At 49.3% G+C, this 20,327-nt stretch overlaps 1 protein-coding gene across 10 annotated transcripts in view; it reads left to right on the plus strand.

Annotated features, from left to right (window-relative positions):
* Cux1 (cut like homeobox 1) overlaps positions 1 to 20,327 on the plus strand; it is a 422,843-nt gene that overhangs the window by 251,999 nt on the left and 150,517 nt on the right. For all 10 annotated transcript variants that reach the window (XM_045142920.1, XM_045142921.1, XM_045142924.1 and 7 more), the window contains 2 exons: positions 13,596 to 13,733; positions 17,587 to 17,710. In XM_045142920.1, the coding sequence (XP_044998855.1) occupies positions 13,596 to 13,733; positions 17,587 to 17,710 (262 nt within the window). The remainder of the gene's footprint in view (positions 1 to 13,595; positions 13,734 to 17,586; positions 17,711 to 20,327) is intronic.

A 20,327-nucleotide genomic window follows, 5' to 3' on the forward strand; every position in this document is an offset into this window, starting at 1 on the left:
CCCCGGCCCTCAACTGCGGAGAAGCAACCATGGGAGACCCGGGGATCCTTTGCAGTGGGCCTGGCTCCCCCTTGGCCATGACCATGGGGTGGTCCTGGCACACTGGGTATCGAGACAGCTTTTCATCGTTCCCTCATCAGCATGCTAATTGCCATATGACTAATTACGCCCTGAATTCCAGTTGATTTTTCTTATGAGACAGCTGGGTTAATTATGTAATCGTATGATTACATTAGCCTAGCATGCCCTGGCGGGAAGTAGCGTCTGCCGTGCTGTGACGTCATCACCAGGGTGGTGCTCACAAGGGACACATTCATCCAGGAGCTGGTGGCAAGGGCAGCCCCGTGTTGCCCACAGAGCTCTCTGTGCACACATGGGCCTTGGGTTTATTAAGATGAGGCCTCTGAGCCTTCACAGTATGAGGCAAAGTCGATGGCCTTGGCCTGCTCGCCCTCCTGGCACCACACAGCCCCAGGCCCTGGGCTAATGTGAAGTCCAGCAGGGTGCCCTCACCTCTTCCAGGACCTTCCTGGACAACATTGTTGGGCTCGATTTATCAGGGCATGGCAGCTTCCTGGGTAGTGTGCATGAACTCCCAAACAAGATGCTTGTATAGATGTTCTAGAGGCCAGAGGGAATGGGTCGGCAAGAGCATTCAAATGGCCCTGGAGGGCTAGGGATGTTGCTCAGCTGGTCAAGTTCTTGTGTAGCGTAGACAAGACCCCAGGTTCATCCCCCTGGACCTCAAACAGGGAGGAAGGGGAAGGGAGGGAAGGAGAAAGGGTAGAGAGAAGCGGAGAGGAGAAAACTGAGGCTAAGGTCTGTTGGCAGAGGGCTCATCCAGCTGGGTTCAATCCCCAGTACCTCAGGGAGGAAAAACGAAGGAAGAGGAGAAGAGAAAAGGAGGAAACAGAAGAAAAGAAGAGGGCTGGGGCCGTAGCTTGGTTGGTAGAGTGCTTAGCTAGCATGTACAAGGCCCTGGGTTCGATCCCCAGCCGTGCATAAACCAAGCATGGTGGTGCGCTCCTGTAACCCCAGCATTTAGGAAGTGGGGGCAGAAGAATCGAAAATTCCAGGTCATTCTTGGCGACAGCAAGTTTGAGGTCAGTCTGGGCTATATAGGAGAGGCTACCTCGTTGGGGGAGGGGGTGCTAACGAGGCCAAATCATTGTGCCCCATACTACCCTGCCCTTGTCTCCTGGGAGGCAGCTGTCTTGAGGACTCTGGTCACTCAGGGGCCCTGGCCTTCTCCTCTGCCGTGACCATTCTCGACCTCCTTGTCACCATGAGCACTCTCCCCAAGGTGACTTCTGAAGTGCCTAGTGAATAAGAGACGCTCACACACGTGCCCCTCTAGGGCAGGTGGTGGGGTTGCCATGCGTGTAAATGCAGTTACTCTCCCTTGCAAGCGTCATTTTGAATTCTTTTTCTGTCTTTTTATTTTCTTGAAACAGGACCTCATGTAGCCCAGGCTAGCCTCAAACTTAGTATGTAGGCCAGGCTGACCTTGAACGTCCAGGACTTTTTGTTGTTGTTTTTTCGAGGTAGGGTCTCTACCCCAGGCTGACCTCAAATTCACAGCTATCCTCCAACTCTGCCTCCCGAGTGCTGGGATTAAAGTCATGCGCCACCAGTTTAATGCAGTACTGCACATCAGTTCAGCATGCATGCTAAGGAAGCTGTCTGTCACTGAGCTCCTCCCCCAGCCATCTGGGCTCCTTCCTTTCCTCCTGTCTGATGATACCACCTTCTCACCCCAACAGCCACCACCAACCTTCCCCAAACTCCCATGATCCCTCCCTCCCTGGGCCCACCGCTGCCTCTTGGGTCCTCCCTGCCACCCTCGAGCAGGCAGACCAGCTTGTCCCACACAGTGACATCCAAACTGCTGCGGCTCTTCCGTCCTACCAGTAACTACTTCACATTTGTGACCCCCAAGCTCTTGTTTATAGATATTACATGCATGGGTCATTATAGTAGTATATTAAATACACAGCACAGCCTAAAACTAGAATTCAAGGCCGCTGGCACACACTGTTAATCCAAGCTACTCCAGACCCTGAGGCAAGAGGATCAAAAGTTCAAGGCCTACCTAGGCAACGTACTAAGACCCTGTCTCAAAATCAAAGGTAAAAGAACAGTAGAGGACTCAGCACTGAGACATCTCTACCACACCCTCCACGGCTCAGGGACCTTGCAGAAGAGGCAGAATGACTGTAAGAGCCAGAGGAAGGGGAAGAGGGCTTTGGACTGCTGTCTTCCAGACACAAAGTGGCCATCCCATTCATGATCTCACTACCTACACAAGACCTGCATAATATGGGTGTAATAAAATGATGGCATTAAAATAGCAGAGAGAGGAGTTGGAAGGAAGAAAGGATTCAGTGGAGAGAGGATAGGCGAGAGGAGGATTAAGGGTGGTGATGGGGCATTATGATCAGGGCACATTGTGTATGTCAATAAGGTGGGTTTTTTTGTTTTTGTTAGGTGTTCTTTTTAAGGTTTAAAAAGGGTAGGGATATAGCTCAGCCATAGAGTACTTGCCTAGAATCCCCCAGTGAGGGGCCGGGGGCAGAGCTCATGGTAGAACTGTGTTTAGAGTCCTCAGTAAGGGGCTGGGGCCATGGATCAATGACAAAGTACTTGCCTAGAACCGTGTGCGCGCGCATGCATAGGCCAGAAGACAACGTCAGGTGTGGTTCCATAGGTACCATCTGCCATTTTTGAGACAGGATCTCCCAGTAGCCTGGCGCTGACCCATAAGTTAGCCTGGCTTGTCAGCAAGTCCCAGGACCCGTCTTGTCTCCACCTCACCAGCACTGGGGTTACATGTGTCACCACTCCCAACTGTCTTCAAAATGTGGGTCCTGAGGATGGAACTTAATTCCTCCTATTTGAATGGCAAACGCTTTGTCAACCCAGATATTGCCCAGCCCCCAACATACACACTCTTTAAAATTCACTGAATTCAGGTTGGGCCTGAAGCTCAGTGGTAGAGCACTTGTGTAACACGCAGAAAGTTCTGGCTCAGTCCTGGCACTGCCAAAAACAATTAAAAATTTAAAAACTAACTGACTGGATTCCATTCACGAACATTTTGCAAAGGAATTTCCCCTTCCAGTCCATGAAGAATGTGGAATTACACTGCTGGTTTGTTTACTCGTGTGTGTGGGGGCGCCTGTCTCGGTTAACCTCGGTGTCTGTCTCAGTTGCTGTCCACCTTATGCTTTGGTCAGGGTCTCTTGATAAAGAGAGCTCACCTGTTAAGCGAGATAAGCCAGCCAGTATTTTATTTATTTGAGAGAAAGGGACTGAGGGAAGGAGAGAGAGAGAGAGAGAATGGGCATGCCTGGGCCTCCAGCCACTGCAAACAAACTCCAGACGTATGTGCCACCTGTGCAGCTGGCTTACAATGGGACCTCAGGAATCAAACCAGGGTCCTTTGGCTTTGCAGGCAAGCGCCTTAACCACTGATTTCTCCAGCCCCTGGTTTTTTATTTTTAATTTTTTTCATAAGTGAGTGAGAGAGAATTGGCATACTAAGGCCTCTAGCCGCTGAAATCAAAGTCCAGATGTATGTGTCACCCTGTGCATCTGGCTTACATGGGTTCTGGGGAGTGGGTCCTTAGGCTTCACAGGCAAGTGCCTTAACTGTTAAGCCATCTTTCTGGCCCCCTGGTTTTGTTGTGTTTGTTTGTTTGGTTGGTTGGTTCTTCAAAGTAGGGTCTTGTAGTAGCTCAGGCTGACCTGGAATTCATTATAGTTTTAGGGTGGCCTTGAACTCACAGTGACCCTCCTACCTGTGCCTCCCGAGTGCCAGAATTAAAGGCATGTGTCACCACGCCCGATTGGTTTAGTTTTGGAGACACGGCCTCATTCTGTGGCTCTGGCAGGACTAGAACTTGCAATGTAGACCAGGCTGGCCTTGAACTTACATCAATCCTCCTGCCTTGGCCTCCCAAATGCTGGGATTATATCCCACCTGACTCAAACTATGCTTTCTTTCTTTCCTTCTGTCTATTTCCCAGAAGGTTCTGGGTGGGGATGTGCTTCCCAAACCCTAGTGGCTGAAGGAGTTTGTGTGAAGTCATCATTAGCTCCAAAACACGTCTCTAGGTCAACTCTGAGTCCATTGGAGCCTCGGGTGTTCTTTACAGCAGTTTTTCATTTCTAATTTAACTCCCTTACCAGATATATGACTGTCACCTTGTTTTGTTTCTTGAGGCAGGGCCATGCTGTGTACGCTAGCTGGTACCAGGCTGACCTCAAACTTGCAGCAGTCCTCCTTCCTCAGCCTCCCAAGTGCTGGGATGAAAGGGGCATGTACCACCAATGTGGCTTTGGGGAACTTTTAAGGAATGATCCATTTCATCTAAATTAGCAAATTTGTTGGCATAATAGCAATCATAATATTTCATCATCTTTTAAGTATCCACAGGATGTGTGATGATATCTCTTCTTTCATTGTTTGATCTTGGGATTTGTAAATTCTTATTTTCTTTTCTGGATCATTCTGGCTTAGAAATCAATTGCAATGATTTTTTTTTTTTTTTTTACCTTAAGAACCTGCTTTGGTTTGCATTGATTTTTTTTACCCTTCTCTGTTGTTTTCAAATTTATTGCTCCCTGTTCTACTTTGCTTTCTTCTGCTGACTGAATTGCATTTGTTTCTTTTTGTATTTTCTCATGGTGGAGGCTCAGGACATGTGTTATTCCATGTGATCAGAGAATGGGCTTTGTATGATTTTTGTTCCGTTTTCTGGCATGCATGTACATACGGTTTGGTGCATGTATAACGCATGCAGGTGTTTGAGCAGATGCTTGCGCCCTGTGCACACGCGCGGAGGTCAGAGGAGAGTTACCAGTGTCCTGTGTCACTCATCCATGCTGTTTCTTTGGGACAGAGTCTCTCACTGAACCTGGAGCTGCTGGCGGACCAGCGATTCCCTGAGCTTGGCTCCCCACAGGACTGGGGTTGCATTTGCGCGTGGCCACGCTCAGCTTTTTATGTGGGTCCCGGGGATCAAACTTAACCCCTCTCAGGCACTCATGCTTGCTCAGAAATTGTTCTTACCAACTGAGCCATCTCTCCAGCCCTGACTTTTGTTCTTTTAAATTTATGGACAGTTGTTTTGCAATTCTGTGCGTGTTTGTTATTGATGGGTAGTCCATGCACACTTGAAGGAACACATGTTCTTTTGCTGTATGGTTGCAGCCAAGTTGGTTGATAGCTTTTTTCAAATCTTTTACATATTTAAGGATTTTAGCCTGTACTTGTCTAGAATCCCACAGTGAGGGGCTGTGGGCTGTGGTGTGGCTCAGTGGTACAGCTCCTGCCTAGAATTCCCCAGTGAGAGGCTAGGGATGTGGCTCAGTGGTAGAGCTCCTGCCTAGAATCCCCCAGTGAGGGGCTGGAGGTGTGGCTCAGTGGTAGAGCTCCTGCCTAGAATCCCCCAGTGAGGGGCTGGGGGCGTGGCTCAGTGGTAGAGCTCCTGCCTAGAATCCCCCAGTGAGGGGCTGGGGGCGTGGCTCAGTGGTAGAGCTCCTGCCTAGAATCCCCCAGTGAGGGGCTGGGGGCATGGCTCAGTGGTAGAGCTCCTGCCTAGAATCCCCCAGTGAGGGGCCGGGGGTGTGGCTCAGTGGTAGAGCTCCTGCCTAGACTCCCCCAGTGAGGGGCCGGGGGTGTGGCTCAGTGGTAGAGCTCCTGCCTAGACTCCCCCAATGAGGGGCCGGGGGTGTGGCTCAGTGGTAGAGCGCCGGCCTAGACTCCCCCAGTGAGGGGCTGGAGATGGCTCAACAGTTGAAGGCCTTCCTAGCATATGTGAGGCTCTGAGTTGAGTCCTCTCATTTTGTCATTTAATGTAAAAGGAAATTTGAAATCTATATTCATTACTACACATATTTTTTTTTCTTTTCTTCCTATCAGTTCTGTCACTTTTTGATTTGTGTATTTAGGATGTATATCCCCAACCCCTATGACAAGCCTTTGAGAGCAAAAATTGTGTCTTGCCCTCACGTCCTTGACCACACGTCCTCAGCTCCCAGAACCATCCTGATATGGAATAAGCTTGTCACGTTCTGGTCGTCTAGCTGAACAGTTCTGGCCACACATAGCATTCTGGGCTCTGCCCACCTCTGCCCTGGACCAATCTCCATGTGTCCCTCGGTGTCCATAAAGGGTCTACTGGAAAGTTGCCTCTTCCTTTAAAAAAAGAAAAGCCATCTTAACCATTAATCTGGGAGCAGTCTTCCATACATTGATCTTCTCCACCCCTGCCCCAGGTAGGGTCTCACTCTAGCTCAGGCTGACTGGAATTTACTATGTAGTCTCAGGGTAGCCTCGAACACTCCACAACCCTACCTCCGCCTCCCGAGTGCTGGTATTAAAAACATGCACCACTATGCCTGGCTTCCTTTTTTTTCTTTCCTTTCCTTTTCTTCCCGTTTGTTTACTTCCCCTTGGGTATTTGATGTACCTAGGCTTCCTCTTGCATGGCTCTTCCTGCTGACTTGGCCAGGTGTCCCCGGCGGAGCCCAAACCAGGCTTTTTCCCAGAGCATGTAGCCACTTAGGAAATCCTGGTTAAATTAGTGCTTGGACAGACAGTGTAATCGAGGTGGCTTGCCGGCTCAGGAAGCAGCATTCTTAATTAGAGTTTTGTATACCTGTTGGCTGGGACAGTTTCCCCTCCTGTCCCTGTCCCTGGAGGCAGATCGGGGAGGAGGTGGCAGATCACCCTCCCCAAGCCTTTGCCATGATGGCCGGGATTCATGAGCTCATATTCTAGGCACTTAGCAGAATGTGCTGAATAAATACAGGTGATGTTGCGTTGGTATTTGTGATATAATTACCCTCTTGGAGTCCGGCATTGCGTAACGAACTATATGGGTACCTCCAAGCATGTTTGAGGAATTAACTATCAGATGATCGTAAAAGACTTTGCGAGTTTGTCTCGGTGGGTGGATGTGGGTGAGGCTGGTGGCAAAGTGGGTTGGGCTGGAGGCTGCTGGGAAGACAGCTCACAGGACCTGGTCCGTCTCCTTCTGCCTGTGGGGGTGTGCTCCTGCCTCCCCCAGACAATGCCCTAATTGAACCGCCGGCATGCGAGAGGCTTCTGACGTGCAGCGTCAGGCCTGACGGTGCCTGTGTGGGGTTTAGGAGGCATTGGAAGTCATTAATGAGACAAAACGCTCTGATTTCCCCAGATCACCATGTAGGTCAGGTTTTGGCATGCCCACCTTCATTGTTTTGGTCTCCAGCCCAAACATGCTAGGGCCATTATATTGTCATGTAGAAATTAGCTGTTCCTTTAATGCACATAATAAAAATTAAGCCTAAGAGGTACTTTAGCGACGGCTTTTACATATCCGAAAACAATATTCAGATGCTGGAGGCCTTTAGTCATTCAGTGTTCTGTAGTAAAGTTGGAAGCTTAATGCATAGAGCTGTCTGAACATTCGGTTCGTTCCTCACACTGTGACCAGTTTTGCTCCTTCGGCATTAACCTTTAATACTGTTAAATTAAATATAGATGCCATAATGAATAATTAGAAGATTGCCAGAATTTCCATTTGCAGGGCAACACTGAGAATTTGTCCGAAGGCCTCATTGCTATTCACTTGATAACATGCTAGCCGGTTGTTTCCATGTCAGTGGGCTCATCACTGCATCACAGGAGGAAAGCTATGGGTTTTTTTGGTTTTTTTTCTCAAAGGCAGACGTAGTGGGTCCTGGTCTTTAAAAAGGAATGTGCTGGCAATGTTGACAGGAATTTGAGGGATACAGTACAGAATGAATACCAACTTCATTCTGGAAAAGTAGAATTAGTGCTAACAGTCAGGCTAGCACCAACAGGAGTGAACGTCAGTAGCATTTTTATTTGATGTGTGTATGTGCATGTGTGTGTGTTCATGTGTGTGACTGCAAATGCACATGTGCCCCAACAGTTGTGGGGGTCAGAGGACAACGCTGAGAGTCAATCCTCCCCTTCTACCCAGTTTCAGGCAGGGCCTCTTGTTTGCCATATGCCAGGTTGGCTGGTCCAGGAGTTTCCAGGAGATTCTCCTGTGTCCACCTCTCTCCTTGTCCGAGCTGCACTGGGCTTACACACGAGATAGCCTACCATGTCCTTCTTGACGTGGGTTCTGGGGATCTGAACCCACGTATATCCTCCGCTTCCATAGCAAGCACTTTATCCACTAAGCCATCTCTCCAGCTAATAGCATTTTGTTGTTGTTGCTGTTTGTTTGTTTGTTTTTCAAAGTAGGGTCTCACTCTAGTCCAGGCTGACCTGGAATTCACTCTGTATTCTCAGGGTGGCCTCGAACTCGCGGCAATCATCCTACCTCTGCCTCCCGAGTGCTGGGATTAAAGGCATGCGCCACCACACCCAGCTTAGCTTTTTCTTGTTTAAGAAAGTTGTTTATTTATTTGCAAGGGAGAAAGAACATGGGCACACAAAAGCCTTTTGCTGCTGCAAACTCCAGGCACATGCACCACTTTGTACATCTGGCTTTACGTGGGTCCTGGGAGATTGAATACTGGGCTGGCAGGCTTGGCAAGCAAGCACCTTTACCCAGAGAGCCATCTCTCCAGCCCTGTTCATAGCATTTTCTACAAGTGCAGTGGCTCTTCCTCCTGCCTCTCAGTCCCTGACCTCAGGATCAAGTTCAGGCTACAGTTCTGTGTGAAGAAGGCTATGGAAGTACGGCTGCCTTCTTTCAAATGATTTGCCCGGCACAAGGACAAATGTGTGGAGGCATGACGGGTCGGAATGTTTTCTGGGATGATACTGAAATTCAAGGAACACCTCTGCACCTAGAATGTTCCTAGGATTCCATTTTCCTTGTTATTACCACTCCTGCTTGCAAGAACCATCTCCCTAAAATAGCTTCGGCAATCTGACTTAACATAAATATTTTAATACTGATTAAAATAATAATGAAAAGCCATGAATGAGAAAATGAGGCAGCCAGGCACTGTGTATACAGGCCAGAGAAGTGCCCAGCATCCAGGTTTCATATGATGGACAATGTTGGTATTAAACCTCGACACTGGGGCCCACAGACAGCAGTGCCCCACAGCCCAGTGACGCCTCCCGTAAACTTGCAGAGACACAGACGGCAGGGAGAATGCCCAGCTCTTGGTAAACGTGTTCACAGAGCCATGGTGGGCCAGTCCTCCTTTCCAGGAACCAAGGGTGGTCTGAAAAAAATTAATGACCCTGGCACTGGAAAATTAAGTGAGCTCTTCTTACATATATCCCCTTGGTGATCCGCCCTGTGTGTGTTTAGCATTCCTGGAGAGGAGACTAAATCTCTGAAGCTATCCCTAGGCAAGGCTGGCGCCCAGGCCTGAAATAGATTCAGTCCTCTTCCCAAGCCCAGTGGACACTCCTAGTTCTTCTACTCTCGGAATTCCAAAGGGTGGACTCCACTCAAGCCCAGCAGGTGGGCTGTAATTGCCTGGGCAGAAGGAAAGGGGACAAAGTCCAACTGTCTGCGAAGAACGCTTTGTGTCTCTGTCGTGCTGAGAATCCGCTGCAAAGTCAGAGGCCGAAAGTCAGTCCTGTCAGTTGCACACCTGAAATCTCCCCTGTCGGGTTAAGATCCAATGTCATGTAACTCTGATAGCTGACTTCACATTTTTTTAATATTCTTTTTTTTTTTTTTTTTAGTTTAAAAGAATTTTAGAATGCCAAAACACAAGAGGAGCACAATAGTGCTTGTTTAAATACTTGTATGAACATTACTTTCCCTCAATCCATCAGCTAATCAATCAATCAGAAAGGGACTTTTAAGAGACTTATAACTTCTTTGTCTTTCTTCCATCTTCCCTCCATCTCTCTCTCCTTCCCTCCTTCCCTCGTTTTCTTTTTTAATTTTTAAATTTTTATTAACATTTTCCATGATTATAAAATATATCCCATGGTAATTCCCTCCCTCCCCACCCCCACACTTTCCCCTTTGAAGTTCCATTCTCCATCATATTACCTCCCCATTACAATCATTGTACTTACATATATACAATATCGACCTATTAAGTACCCTCCTCCCTTCCTTTCTCTTCCCTTTATGTCTCCTTTTTAACTTACTGGCCTCTGCTACCAAGTATTTTCCTTCTCACACAGAAGCCCAGTCATCTGTAGCTAGGATCCACATATGAGAGAGGACATGTGGCGCTTGGCTTTCTGGGCCTGGGTTACCTCACTTAGTATAATCCTTTCCAGGTCCATCCATTTTTCTGCAAATTTCATAACTTCATTTTTCTTTACCGCTGAGTAGAACTCCATTGTATAAATGTGCCACATCTTCGTTATCCACTCATCAGTTGAGGGACATCTAGGCTGGTTCCATTTCCCAGCTATTATAAATTGAGCAGCAATAAACATGGTAGAGCATGTACTTCTAAGGAAATGAGATGAGTCATATTACTAAATGGGAAAAAACTGGAAGCTTTTCCACTAAAATCAGGAACAAGACAAGGATGTCCACTGTCCCCACTTTTATTTAATATTCATATATATATATATTTATATTTAAATTTGTTATTAACAACTTCCATGAATATAAACAATATCCCATGGTAATGCCCTCCCTCCCTCCCCCCACTTTCCCCTTCAAAACTCCACTCTCCATCATATCCCCTCTCCCTCTCAATCAGTCTCTCTTTTATTTTGATGTCATCATCTTTTCCCCCTATTATGATGGTCTTATGTAGGTAGTGTCAGGCACTGTGAGGTCATGGAAATCCAGGACATTTTGTGTCTGGAGGAGCACATTATAAGGAGTCCTACTCTTCCTTTGGCTCTTACATTCTTTCCACTACCTTCTCCACAATGGACCCTGAGCCTTGGAAGGTGGGATAGAGATGTTTCAGTGCTGAGCACTCCTGTCATTTCTTCCCAGCGCCATGATGCCTTCTGACTCATCTCAAGGTCACTGCCATCTGAAAAGAGAAGGTTCTCAACTAAAAGTGAGAGTAGCATTAATATAAGGGTATGAACATTAAGAGAAGTGCTTACTGGGCAGTTTAATAAGTATAGTATATACATTTAGCCAGACAGCAGGAGACGTTATACACCTAAGGGCTCATGACTACCCCTGTTGTAGGCTTTCAGTATCAGGGATATATATTTCCTCCCATGGAGCGGGCCTCCAGTCCAATTAGAGGGCAGTTGGTTTCCACCATGACAGACATGCCACTATTGCGCACCCATTGGCTCATTTGGCCTGCAAGGCTTGCAGTGTCCACTGTTGAGTATTGTCACTGGTGATTTCTGTCTCCCCCAATGAACTGCATGCAGAATGGTTTCTTCCAGCTTTCTGTCAGCTGGTCTACATGGAGGAAGTTATCAGCTCAGTTCCAGCAGGATTTTTCAGTGGCCTTGCAGGGCATGTATGTGGAGTCTTCAGCAATAGGGTCTTACTATCTATTCCTGATAGGAAACCAAGGACCTTGGCAATGACTTGCAATGTTTTGTGAGCATCAGGGACCTCCATGACTTCACATTCTTTTAGCCACAAGTCCTCACAGGACTGGCCCTGGCACTCGTCTGCGTCCTATATTCTAATCAGGAGCTTGGTGGCCTTCTGACTGACTGGTCACTGGTCTAGGACAGCTGGCTGTGTTTCTCCAGGGTCTCCAGTCTTGGCCCAGAAGCTAGCTGTGCATCCCTAACTTTCCTCAGACCCTTCACCTATCAAGGTGGATGGCAGTTCAAAAATCTGACCACATCTACTGGGGTTGTAACTCAGCGGGTAGAGTGCTGGCATAGCCTGTGCAAGTAACTGGGTTCTGTCGTCAGCACGTCATGAGGAGGGTGTGGTGGTGTAGAGCTGTGACCCCAGCACCGGGGAGGTGGAAGCAGGAGGATCAAAAGCTCAGGGTCATCCTCTGCTTACAACAAGTTTGAGACCAGCCTGAGCTGCATGAGACCCTGTCAAAATGAACAGGCTGTGTCCGGAAATAATATGGGCTCAAGATTAGATCCATGGGGAGCAGCCTCTCTCTGTTGGCTCATGAGGAGGAAAGATGGTTACATGGAGCTAATAGGTAGCCTGCCTTCTCTGTGCCCAGGAGCCAGCTGGGAAAACTCAGACCAGCCTCTCCTCTTCCCTGAGCTTTTAGTTTCATTCCTATCCCAAGTGTCACTGTGAGGCTCCAGTGAGAAAATGTCCCTACAAGTGCTCTATGGCCTGTGAGGCCCCTTTATTTCCAGCTTTATGAGTTTACTAGAGACATTTTGCTTAGCGACACCTTTCTATGGATCAGCCAAACACAGTTGCAGTACATAAAGTAGATTTTCCCGGGGCTCCTTCCCCCTCCACAGTCCAGCTATGTTCCTCCTTCTGGCTAAATCATGAAAGCATCCCACCATGCCAGGGAGTTAGTAAACCCCAGGGAATCCTGCAGCCTTTGGTCACCCCACTTTCACACATTAATAACCTGGGCTGGGTTCTTTCTTTGTCAAGCCTCCATACCAAACCATCTCCTCCTCAGAGGCTCTGCAGCAGAAGGTGAGAGTCCAGGAGAGCCTTTAGAAGGCAGCTTCCTGGGTGATTCCCTAGAATCGGCCAGAGAGTGCCTTAAGTGTGGCTCAGTGGTAGTGCTACTGCCTCTGATCACCCAATGAGGGTCTGGGGGCATGACTCAGTGGTAGAGCTCCTGCCTAGAATCCCCCAGTGAGGGGCTGGGGCGTGGCTCAGTGGTGGAGCTCCTGCCTGGAATCCCCCAGTGAGGGTTTGGGGGCGTGACTCAGTGATAGAGCTCCTGCCTAGGATCCCCCAGTGAGAGGCTGGGGGCGTGGCTCAGTGGTAGAGCTCCTGCCTAGAATCCCCCAGTGAGGGGCTGGGGGCGTGACTCAGTGGTAGAGCTCCTGCCTAGAATCCCCCAGTGAGGGGCTGGGGGCGTGACTCAGTGGTAGAGCTCCTGCCTAGAATCCCCCAGTGAGGGGCTGGGGGCGAGGCTCAGTGGTAGAGCTCCTGCCTAGAATCCCCCAGTGAGGGGCTGGGGGCGAGGTTCAGTGGTAGAGCTCCTGCCTAGAATCCCCCAGTGAGGGGCTGGGGGCGTGACTCAGTGGTAGAGCTCCTGCCTAGAATCCCCAGTGAGGGGCTGGGGCATGGCTCAGTGGTAGAGCTCCTGCCTAGAATCCCCAGTGAGGGGCTAAGAGGATGTCTCAGTGGTAGAGCTCCTGCCTAGAATCCCCCAGTGAGGGGCTGGGGGCGTGGCTCAGTGGCAGAGCTCCTGCCTAGAATCCCCCAGTGAGGGGCTGGGGGCGTGACTCAGTGGTAGAGCTCCTGCCTAGAATCCCCAGTGAGGGGCTGGGGCATGGCTCAGTGGTAGAGCTCCTGCCTAGAATCCCCAGTGAGGGGCTAGGAGGATGTCTCAGTGGTAGGGCTCCTGCCTAGAATCGCCCAAGAAGGGGTCAGGGCATGTGACTTGGCAGTACAATGCTGCCTAGAATCCTCCAGTGAGGTGCTGGAGGTGTGGCTCCATTGAAAAGCACCTGCCTAGAATCCCCCAGTTGAGGGCTCCTGGATGGGGCTCTGGGTGCAGAGCGGCCTGACGTGTTCTCCTGTTGTCCCCTTGCACAGATCCCGTGCCAGCCCTAGACCTCGGGCAACAGCTGGAAATCAAAGTGCAGCGTCTACACGACATCGAAACAGAAAACCAGAAACTTAGGGAAACATTAGAAGAATACAACAAGGAGTTTGCTGAAGTAAAAAATCAAGGTTGGTGGAAAGCGCCTGCCTTGCTTTGCATTCTGCCTTCTTTTTTGTCTTTCTTGACTGCCTGCTCGTACTGCTGGGACTGGCTGTAATTGTTACCCACATCGTGGAGCCAGGGTGGGGCGAGAGTGGCATCATTAAACAGAGATAATGATAATGCTTAGCTATCCAGCAGCCAAACTTTTCTTCCCCACAATAACTACATATGATTTTATTGCCCTTGGTTGGGGCCTGATCTGGATTCTTTGAAAATTCCTCCTGTATCATCATGTGATAGGATCTGCCTTTTCAAGGACTGCTGTGTTGCCCCCAGGCGACACCTGTCAGAGAGCCAGCTCACGATCAAAGGGTCACACGCAGTAAGTCATTTAGTAATTGCAGCCGATCCATTAAGGCTCCAGACAAGACGCATCCTTGGGAGCGAGCGAGCAGCATGCTTGCACACCGTACTTCCCATGGCAGCCTCGCCTACTCATTACCGTGCTTGTGAAAGAAAACAGCCCTTTAGCCAGGCTGCCTTGCATCCCCACAGCGGGAAGTGCAAAGGCTTTTCCTGCCAGGACCAAACAGAGAGAGCTCTGTCCTCTACCTGAACCCCATGCGTGTTCAGAACCCCGAAGTCTTGTGCGGGCCTGGTGCTTGTAGGCCTGAAATCCTAGCTACTCAGGAGGCTGAGACAGGAGGATCACAAGTCAAGGTTTGCCTGCATTACAGAGTTGAGTCTAAGACCAGCCTGGGCACCTTACCAAGAAAGTGTCTCCAAAAAGAAATCCCCCAATGAGGGGCTGGGGACGTGGCTCAGTGGTGGGGCTCCTGCCTAGAATCCCCCAGTGAGGGGCTAGGGGTGTGGCTCAGTGGTAGAGCTCCTGCCTAGAATCCCCCAGTGAGGGGCTGGGGTCATAGTTCAGTGGTAGAGCTTCTGCCTAGAATCCCCCAGTGAGGGGCTGGGGGTGTGGCTCAGTGGTAGAGCTCCTGCCTAGAATCCCCAGTGAGGGGCTGGGGGTGTGGCTCAGTGGTAGAGCTCCTGCCTAGAATCCTCCAGTGAGGGGCTGGGGGTGTGGCTCAGTGGTGGAGCTCCTGCCTAGAATCCCCCAGTGAGGGGCTGGGGGTGTGGCTCAGTGGTAGAGCTCCTGCCTAGAATCCCCCAGTGAGGGGCTGGGGGTGTGGCTCAGTGGTGGAGCTCCTGTCTAGAACCCCCCAGTAAGGAGTAGGAGGCATGGCCTAGTGGTAGAGGCACTTGCCTAAAATCCCCCAGTGAGCGGCCAAGGGTGTGGCTCCGTGATAGAGTGCTTTTCTAGTATCCTCAAGGCCCTAGTTTCAATCACCTGTTCAGAAAAGAAAAGGAAAAAAAAATAAAATAAACCCTGGAGACTCCTGGCTCCCTTGTCTTTAACACAAATTTCAACTATCTCACAGCAGCCACAGATTTTTTTCATTCGACTCCAAGTTGCCTGTTTGCTTATGTGTTTTGGAGAACTTGGGTAGAAAGGATTAGAAACAACTTGGCTGGTTCTTTCACTTTTATTGGGCCCACCAAGAGAAAGGAGAGGAGAGGAGAGGGGAGGGGAGGGGAAGAGAGGAGAGGAGAGGAGAGGAGAGGAGAGGAGAGGAGAGGAGAGGAGAGGAGAGGAGAGGAGAGGAGAGGAGAGGAGAGGAGAGGAGAGGAGAGGAGAGGAGAAGAGGGGGGAGGGGCAACTGGCTGCTCTGGTCAGCTAGCAAGTGCCAGCACTTAAATGCCTCTGTCACATGACCTTCCTCTTAACGCAGGGACCTGGGGCCTTCTGAAACCCCCAAGGAATGTCTAGGCCAAGGTATGGGCTACTGAGTTGGCTCACTGGCTTTAGGCCTGGCCCCTGAATGGGGCTCTGCTGGTCAGTGAGCAGCCCCTAGTGGCAAAGAGACCCCATCAGGCTCAGTCCTAAAGCTCCCTGGAAGAGTACACGTGTGTCACCCACGTGTGTCCAGACTCCATCAGCCCCGGGCCCAGTGTGCACGCGCCATGTGATGTTTCCACAGGTCACTCCAACCCAAACAGCTGCGTGCGTCCTCAGGGTCACACAGGTCCGGGGCTTGAATGAAACCAGCATTTCAGAATGAGCTCTTCTGGCCCCGCGCTTGTGTGACTTCCACTCAGCAGTACGGCCTGAGAACGACATGTCACTGGTGACTGGGCTGACAGAACCTCGGGTGTCCTCCTCTGTCCCTCATCCACCTGTTTCCTGGAGGCAGAGTCTCCCGCTGAGCGCAGACCAGCAAAGCCCCAGCACTTGTCTGGTCTCCACTTCCCTCAGGATTGGGGCTAGGGGCATGGCTGGCCACACCCAGCTGCTTTCGTGGGTTCTGGAGATTTGAACTCAGGCCCTCGTGCTTAGGTGGCAAGCACTCTTACTTCCTGAGCCATCTCCCGAGCCTGCCGTATTTCGCACGCATGTATTTTTTGCTTGTGTCTCAGTGTGCTGTACAGATGTGTCCATTTGTTCGTGTGCACATGTGTGTAGACCAGAGGTTGACATTTGGAATATCCTCCTCAGTCACACACAGCCTTTTTTGCATGTGTGTGTGGCATGGGTACGAGTGTTTGTGGGGGTCAGAGGTCAATGTTGGGTCTCTTCCTCAGTCACTCTCCACCTTATTTTTGAGACAGGGACTGCCACTGAAGCTAGAGCTCACCAATTCAGCTAGACTAGCCAGCCAGCAAGGCCAGGGATGCTCCTGTGCTGAGACAGACACATGCCACCACACCACCTGAGGTCTCATTCATGCCCTTTACCCCCTGAGCCAATTCCCAAGCCACTTCCCCTTTTTTTGTTTGTTTTTTGAGGTAGGGTCTTCTTCTAGCCCAGGCTGACCTGGAATTCACTATGTAGTCTCAGGGTGATCTCGAACTCATGGCGATCCTAGTACCTCTGCCTCCCGAGTGCGGGATTAAAGGCGTGCACCACCAAGCCCAGCCCCCCCCCTTTCTTTTTTTTACTTATTTGAGAATGACAGACAGAGAGAAAGAGGCAGATAGAAAAAGAATGGGTGTGCCAGGGCCTCCAGCCACTTCAAATGAACTTTGTGCATCTGGCTAATGTGGGTCCTGGGGAATCGAGCCTCGAACCGGGGTCCTTAGGCTTCATAGGCAAGTGCTTAACTACTAAGCCATCTCTCCAGCTCCCCCACCTTTTATTTTTTTGAGACAGGGTTGCTCACTGAATCTGGAGCTCCCCTATTTGTCCTGACTAGCTAGCTAACCAAGTCGTAAGGATCCTCCTTGTGCTGGGATTTACAAGTGCGTGTTGTCACCCTCGCCTTTTACATGGGTGCTAGGGTTCTGAACTCGGGTCCTTGTGCTTGTGCGAGTATCCCGAGCCATCTCCCTAGCCCCACGCCTGGCATGCTTCACCCCACAGGATACTACAGAGTCTCTCCTGTAGCCAGTGAAACCTGTAGACTAGCCTGACTCCACTTCCAAAATGTGTGTGCCCTGACACACTGCTCTCTGTGTAAGGAAGTCCTCAGACCCACACTAGGACTTTATTAATCTTCCCTCAGTAGAGGACTAATTTAAGATTTATCAATAAGATGATATTATGTCTTACCATCAATTTCCCCCTTTTCTAAGTGTGTTGGAGCTACCATAGCGGTCCTTCCTAGTAAAGCCCATTGATCCTCCCCAACCTGAATGCTACAAGTTCAATTTCACATTGAGGGAGTAAAAGGTCCCTAAAGGGACTCATAACCATTGATTTTGTGTCAGCATGGACAAGCTCAAGTTTAAAATACACCATCCTGGCAGGTTACAGAAGCCTGGTTCACGCAGCCACACAAAACCGCTTCCCTTACTGTCGGGTTTTTGTCTTTCTTTCTGCAGAGGTTACGATCAAAGCACTTAAGGAGAAAATCCGAGAATACGAGCAGACCCTGAAGAGCCAGGCTGAGACTATTGCTCTGGAGAAGGAACAGAAGTTGCAAAATGATTTTGCAGAGAAGGAGAGGTGAGCGTGTCTCACTGCCCCCAAGGCGCGCCATAAGTGTTCCACCTATATCAAGAGACAGTTAGGGGTGCGGGGGGTGCACCTATGAAGTCAGCCCAGGGTGTAAACAAAATTCCACAAAATTCCCAAGTGCTGTTAAGCAAAGTTTTGCTTGAAGGGCTCAAATATAGTTCAATGATAGAGCACTTACCTAGAGTCCATCAGTGAAGGGCTGGGAGTGTGGCTCAGTGGTGGAGGCATGCCTGGAACCCCCACAGGGAGGGGCTGGCTCGGTAGTAGAGCCCTTGCTTGGAATGGAAGGGCTGGGGCGGAGTTTCGTCATAGCGTCTGCCTAGCATGTGGGTGGTTCCTGGGTTTTACCCTTAACACCTATAACAAATTTTACTTGAAGAAATGACAGTGACCCTGAACCCTTCATTTGTAAGGTCCCTAGAATGTCAGTCTTCCCCAAGTGATGGCCAGTCTGGGAGCCTGTGGAGCGAGAGCAGGTGTCTGTAATTCATAAGATGTCAAATGGCAGCTGTCCATAAACTCAGGGGAGGAAACCTTGAATTCTGTCCATCTTCACGGAATTTTGAAACATAAAACTGCACTTTAAAAGCTCTTGGCCATTTCTTTTGCCTCCTGCAGCACCTCATATATCACAGGTCCAACATCCTTGATCTGAAATCTGAACTGTTCCAATATCCGAAAGTTTGGATGCTCAAAAATTGAGAATTTAGGGAACTGGAGTGTAACTCGGGGACCTAAAGCATGTTTAGCCTACGTGAGGCTTGCTTTCGATCCCCAGCGCCAAGGCAGACAAATGAGAAAAGCTAAAGATCTTTAGAGAGTGCTAGACTTCACATTGTCATGTCAGGAATGCTCAACCCATCAAGTTTATCAAGTCTACATAACTATTATAAAATAAAATTTAAAAGTCTGGGGCAGTTGTGGCATGAGTGTTTTGGATGCAGGATTCTCCGCCTGTCAGGAAATTGACCACTCCATCTGATAAATGTGAGTCTCCCTTTCCAGTGGCTTACTTCCCCCCAGCGTTTCCCAACAGCATGTTGGTTTTCCATTAATGGAACAGTTTAATGGAAGTCACATTTCTTGTAAAAGCTGTGAGGATTCCCAAGCCTGCCAGTTCCCACTGTGTTAGATTTCTTAAAACTCTTTAAATTAAGGTGCAAAACGTTAGTGCTAGCATGAAGAAATGTTTATACCCATTAACAGGAATCACTAAATTTGTACTTACCAGGAAGGGTCCAGGTTCGGTCATGGGTAGCAGGACATTGGATTATGAAATCACCCATTGAGCTCACATGCTTTGGTAGGTAGGTGTAGCAGACAGCTTCAGGTTCGCTGGGATGAACATCCAGACCAGGCACAGTTATGGAGGAAGGGGTATTTATTAAAGCTTACAGATCCAGGGGAAGTTCCATAATGGCAGAAGAAGCTGGCCTGCCTTCACAGGTCCAAGCAGAGAGGGAGAAGCCACAAGCCAACAATCCAAAAGCCACATAGGACACTTCAAGAATGCCAGGTGGGGCTGGAGAGATGGCTTAGCGGTTAAGCGCTTGCCTGTGAAGCCTAAGGACCCCGGTTCAAGGCTCGGTTCCCCAGGTCCCACGCTAGCCAGATGCACAAGGGGGCGCACACGTCTGGAGTTCGTTTGCAGAGGCTGGAAGCCCTGGCGCGCCCATTCTCTCTCTCTCCCTCTATCTGTCTTTCTCTCTGTGTCTGTCGCTCTCAAATAAATAAATAAATAAAATTAAAAAAAAAAAAAAGAATGCCAGGTGGAACAAGGCACTTTGCGTATCTCCAGATTGGAGTTGTAAACCCCCCACCACACTTTAGGGTTGGACCCTAAGATCTGCCCAGTGACATTTCCTTCAGCAGATGCAAACTACAAACTAATAAAACACTGAATATATTGGGGGTCACCTATTCAAGCTACCACAGTGGGTTTTGTAAAGATCCCAGAAACCAGATGCAGTAGCACTCATCTATAATCATAGCACTCAGGAGGCAGGAGGATTGCTATGACTTCATGGCCAACCTGGGCTACATAGTAAGTTCCAGGCTAACTTGTGCTACAGTGTGAGGTCCTGTCTCAAATAGAAAAAGGGGTGTGGGCACTTTCTGCCCAAAGAGATTGCTCACCATGGTGGGAAAAAGCAAGAAGTCTGAATGTCCCACCATGAGAAAAGGATACAGAAAAGCTAGGCTTTCTCTAACTGAAACAGCCATGAAATTAATGGTTCTGTAAAATTCATAGTAGCCTGAGAAAAGTGTCCAGTGGGATACAAAGTAGAAAGTGTAGACTACAGAGTGTGATTGGCAACATCTGTCCACATCAGTCATGTTACATGGGAACTCAGTGCTGTGAGTTGCTTAGAAATTAGGTAAAGGATGGATTATATTAAAAGATAAGAATAGAGGGCTGGAGAGACTGCTTAGCAGTTAAGGTGCTTGCCTGTGAAGCCTAAAGACCCAGGTTCGGTTCCCAGGACCCACGTAAGCCAGATGTACAAGGTGGCACATGCATCTGAAGTTTGTTTCCAGTGGCTGGAGGCCCTGATGTGTCCATTCTCTTCTCTCAAATAAATAACTAAAAGGAAAAAAGTTTTTA

This window comes from Jaculus jaculus, chromosome 2, assembly GCF_020740685.1.
Source record: "Jaculus jaculus isolate mJacJac1 chromosome 2, mJacJac1.mat.Y.cur, whole genome shotgun sequence".
NCBI classification, from domain to species: Eukaryota; Metazoa; Chordata; class Mammalia; order Rodentia; family Dipodidae; genus Jaculus; species Jaculus jaculus.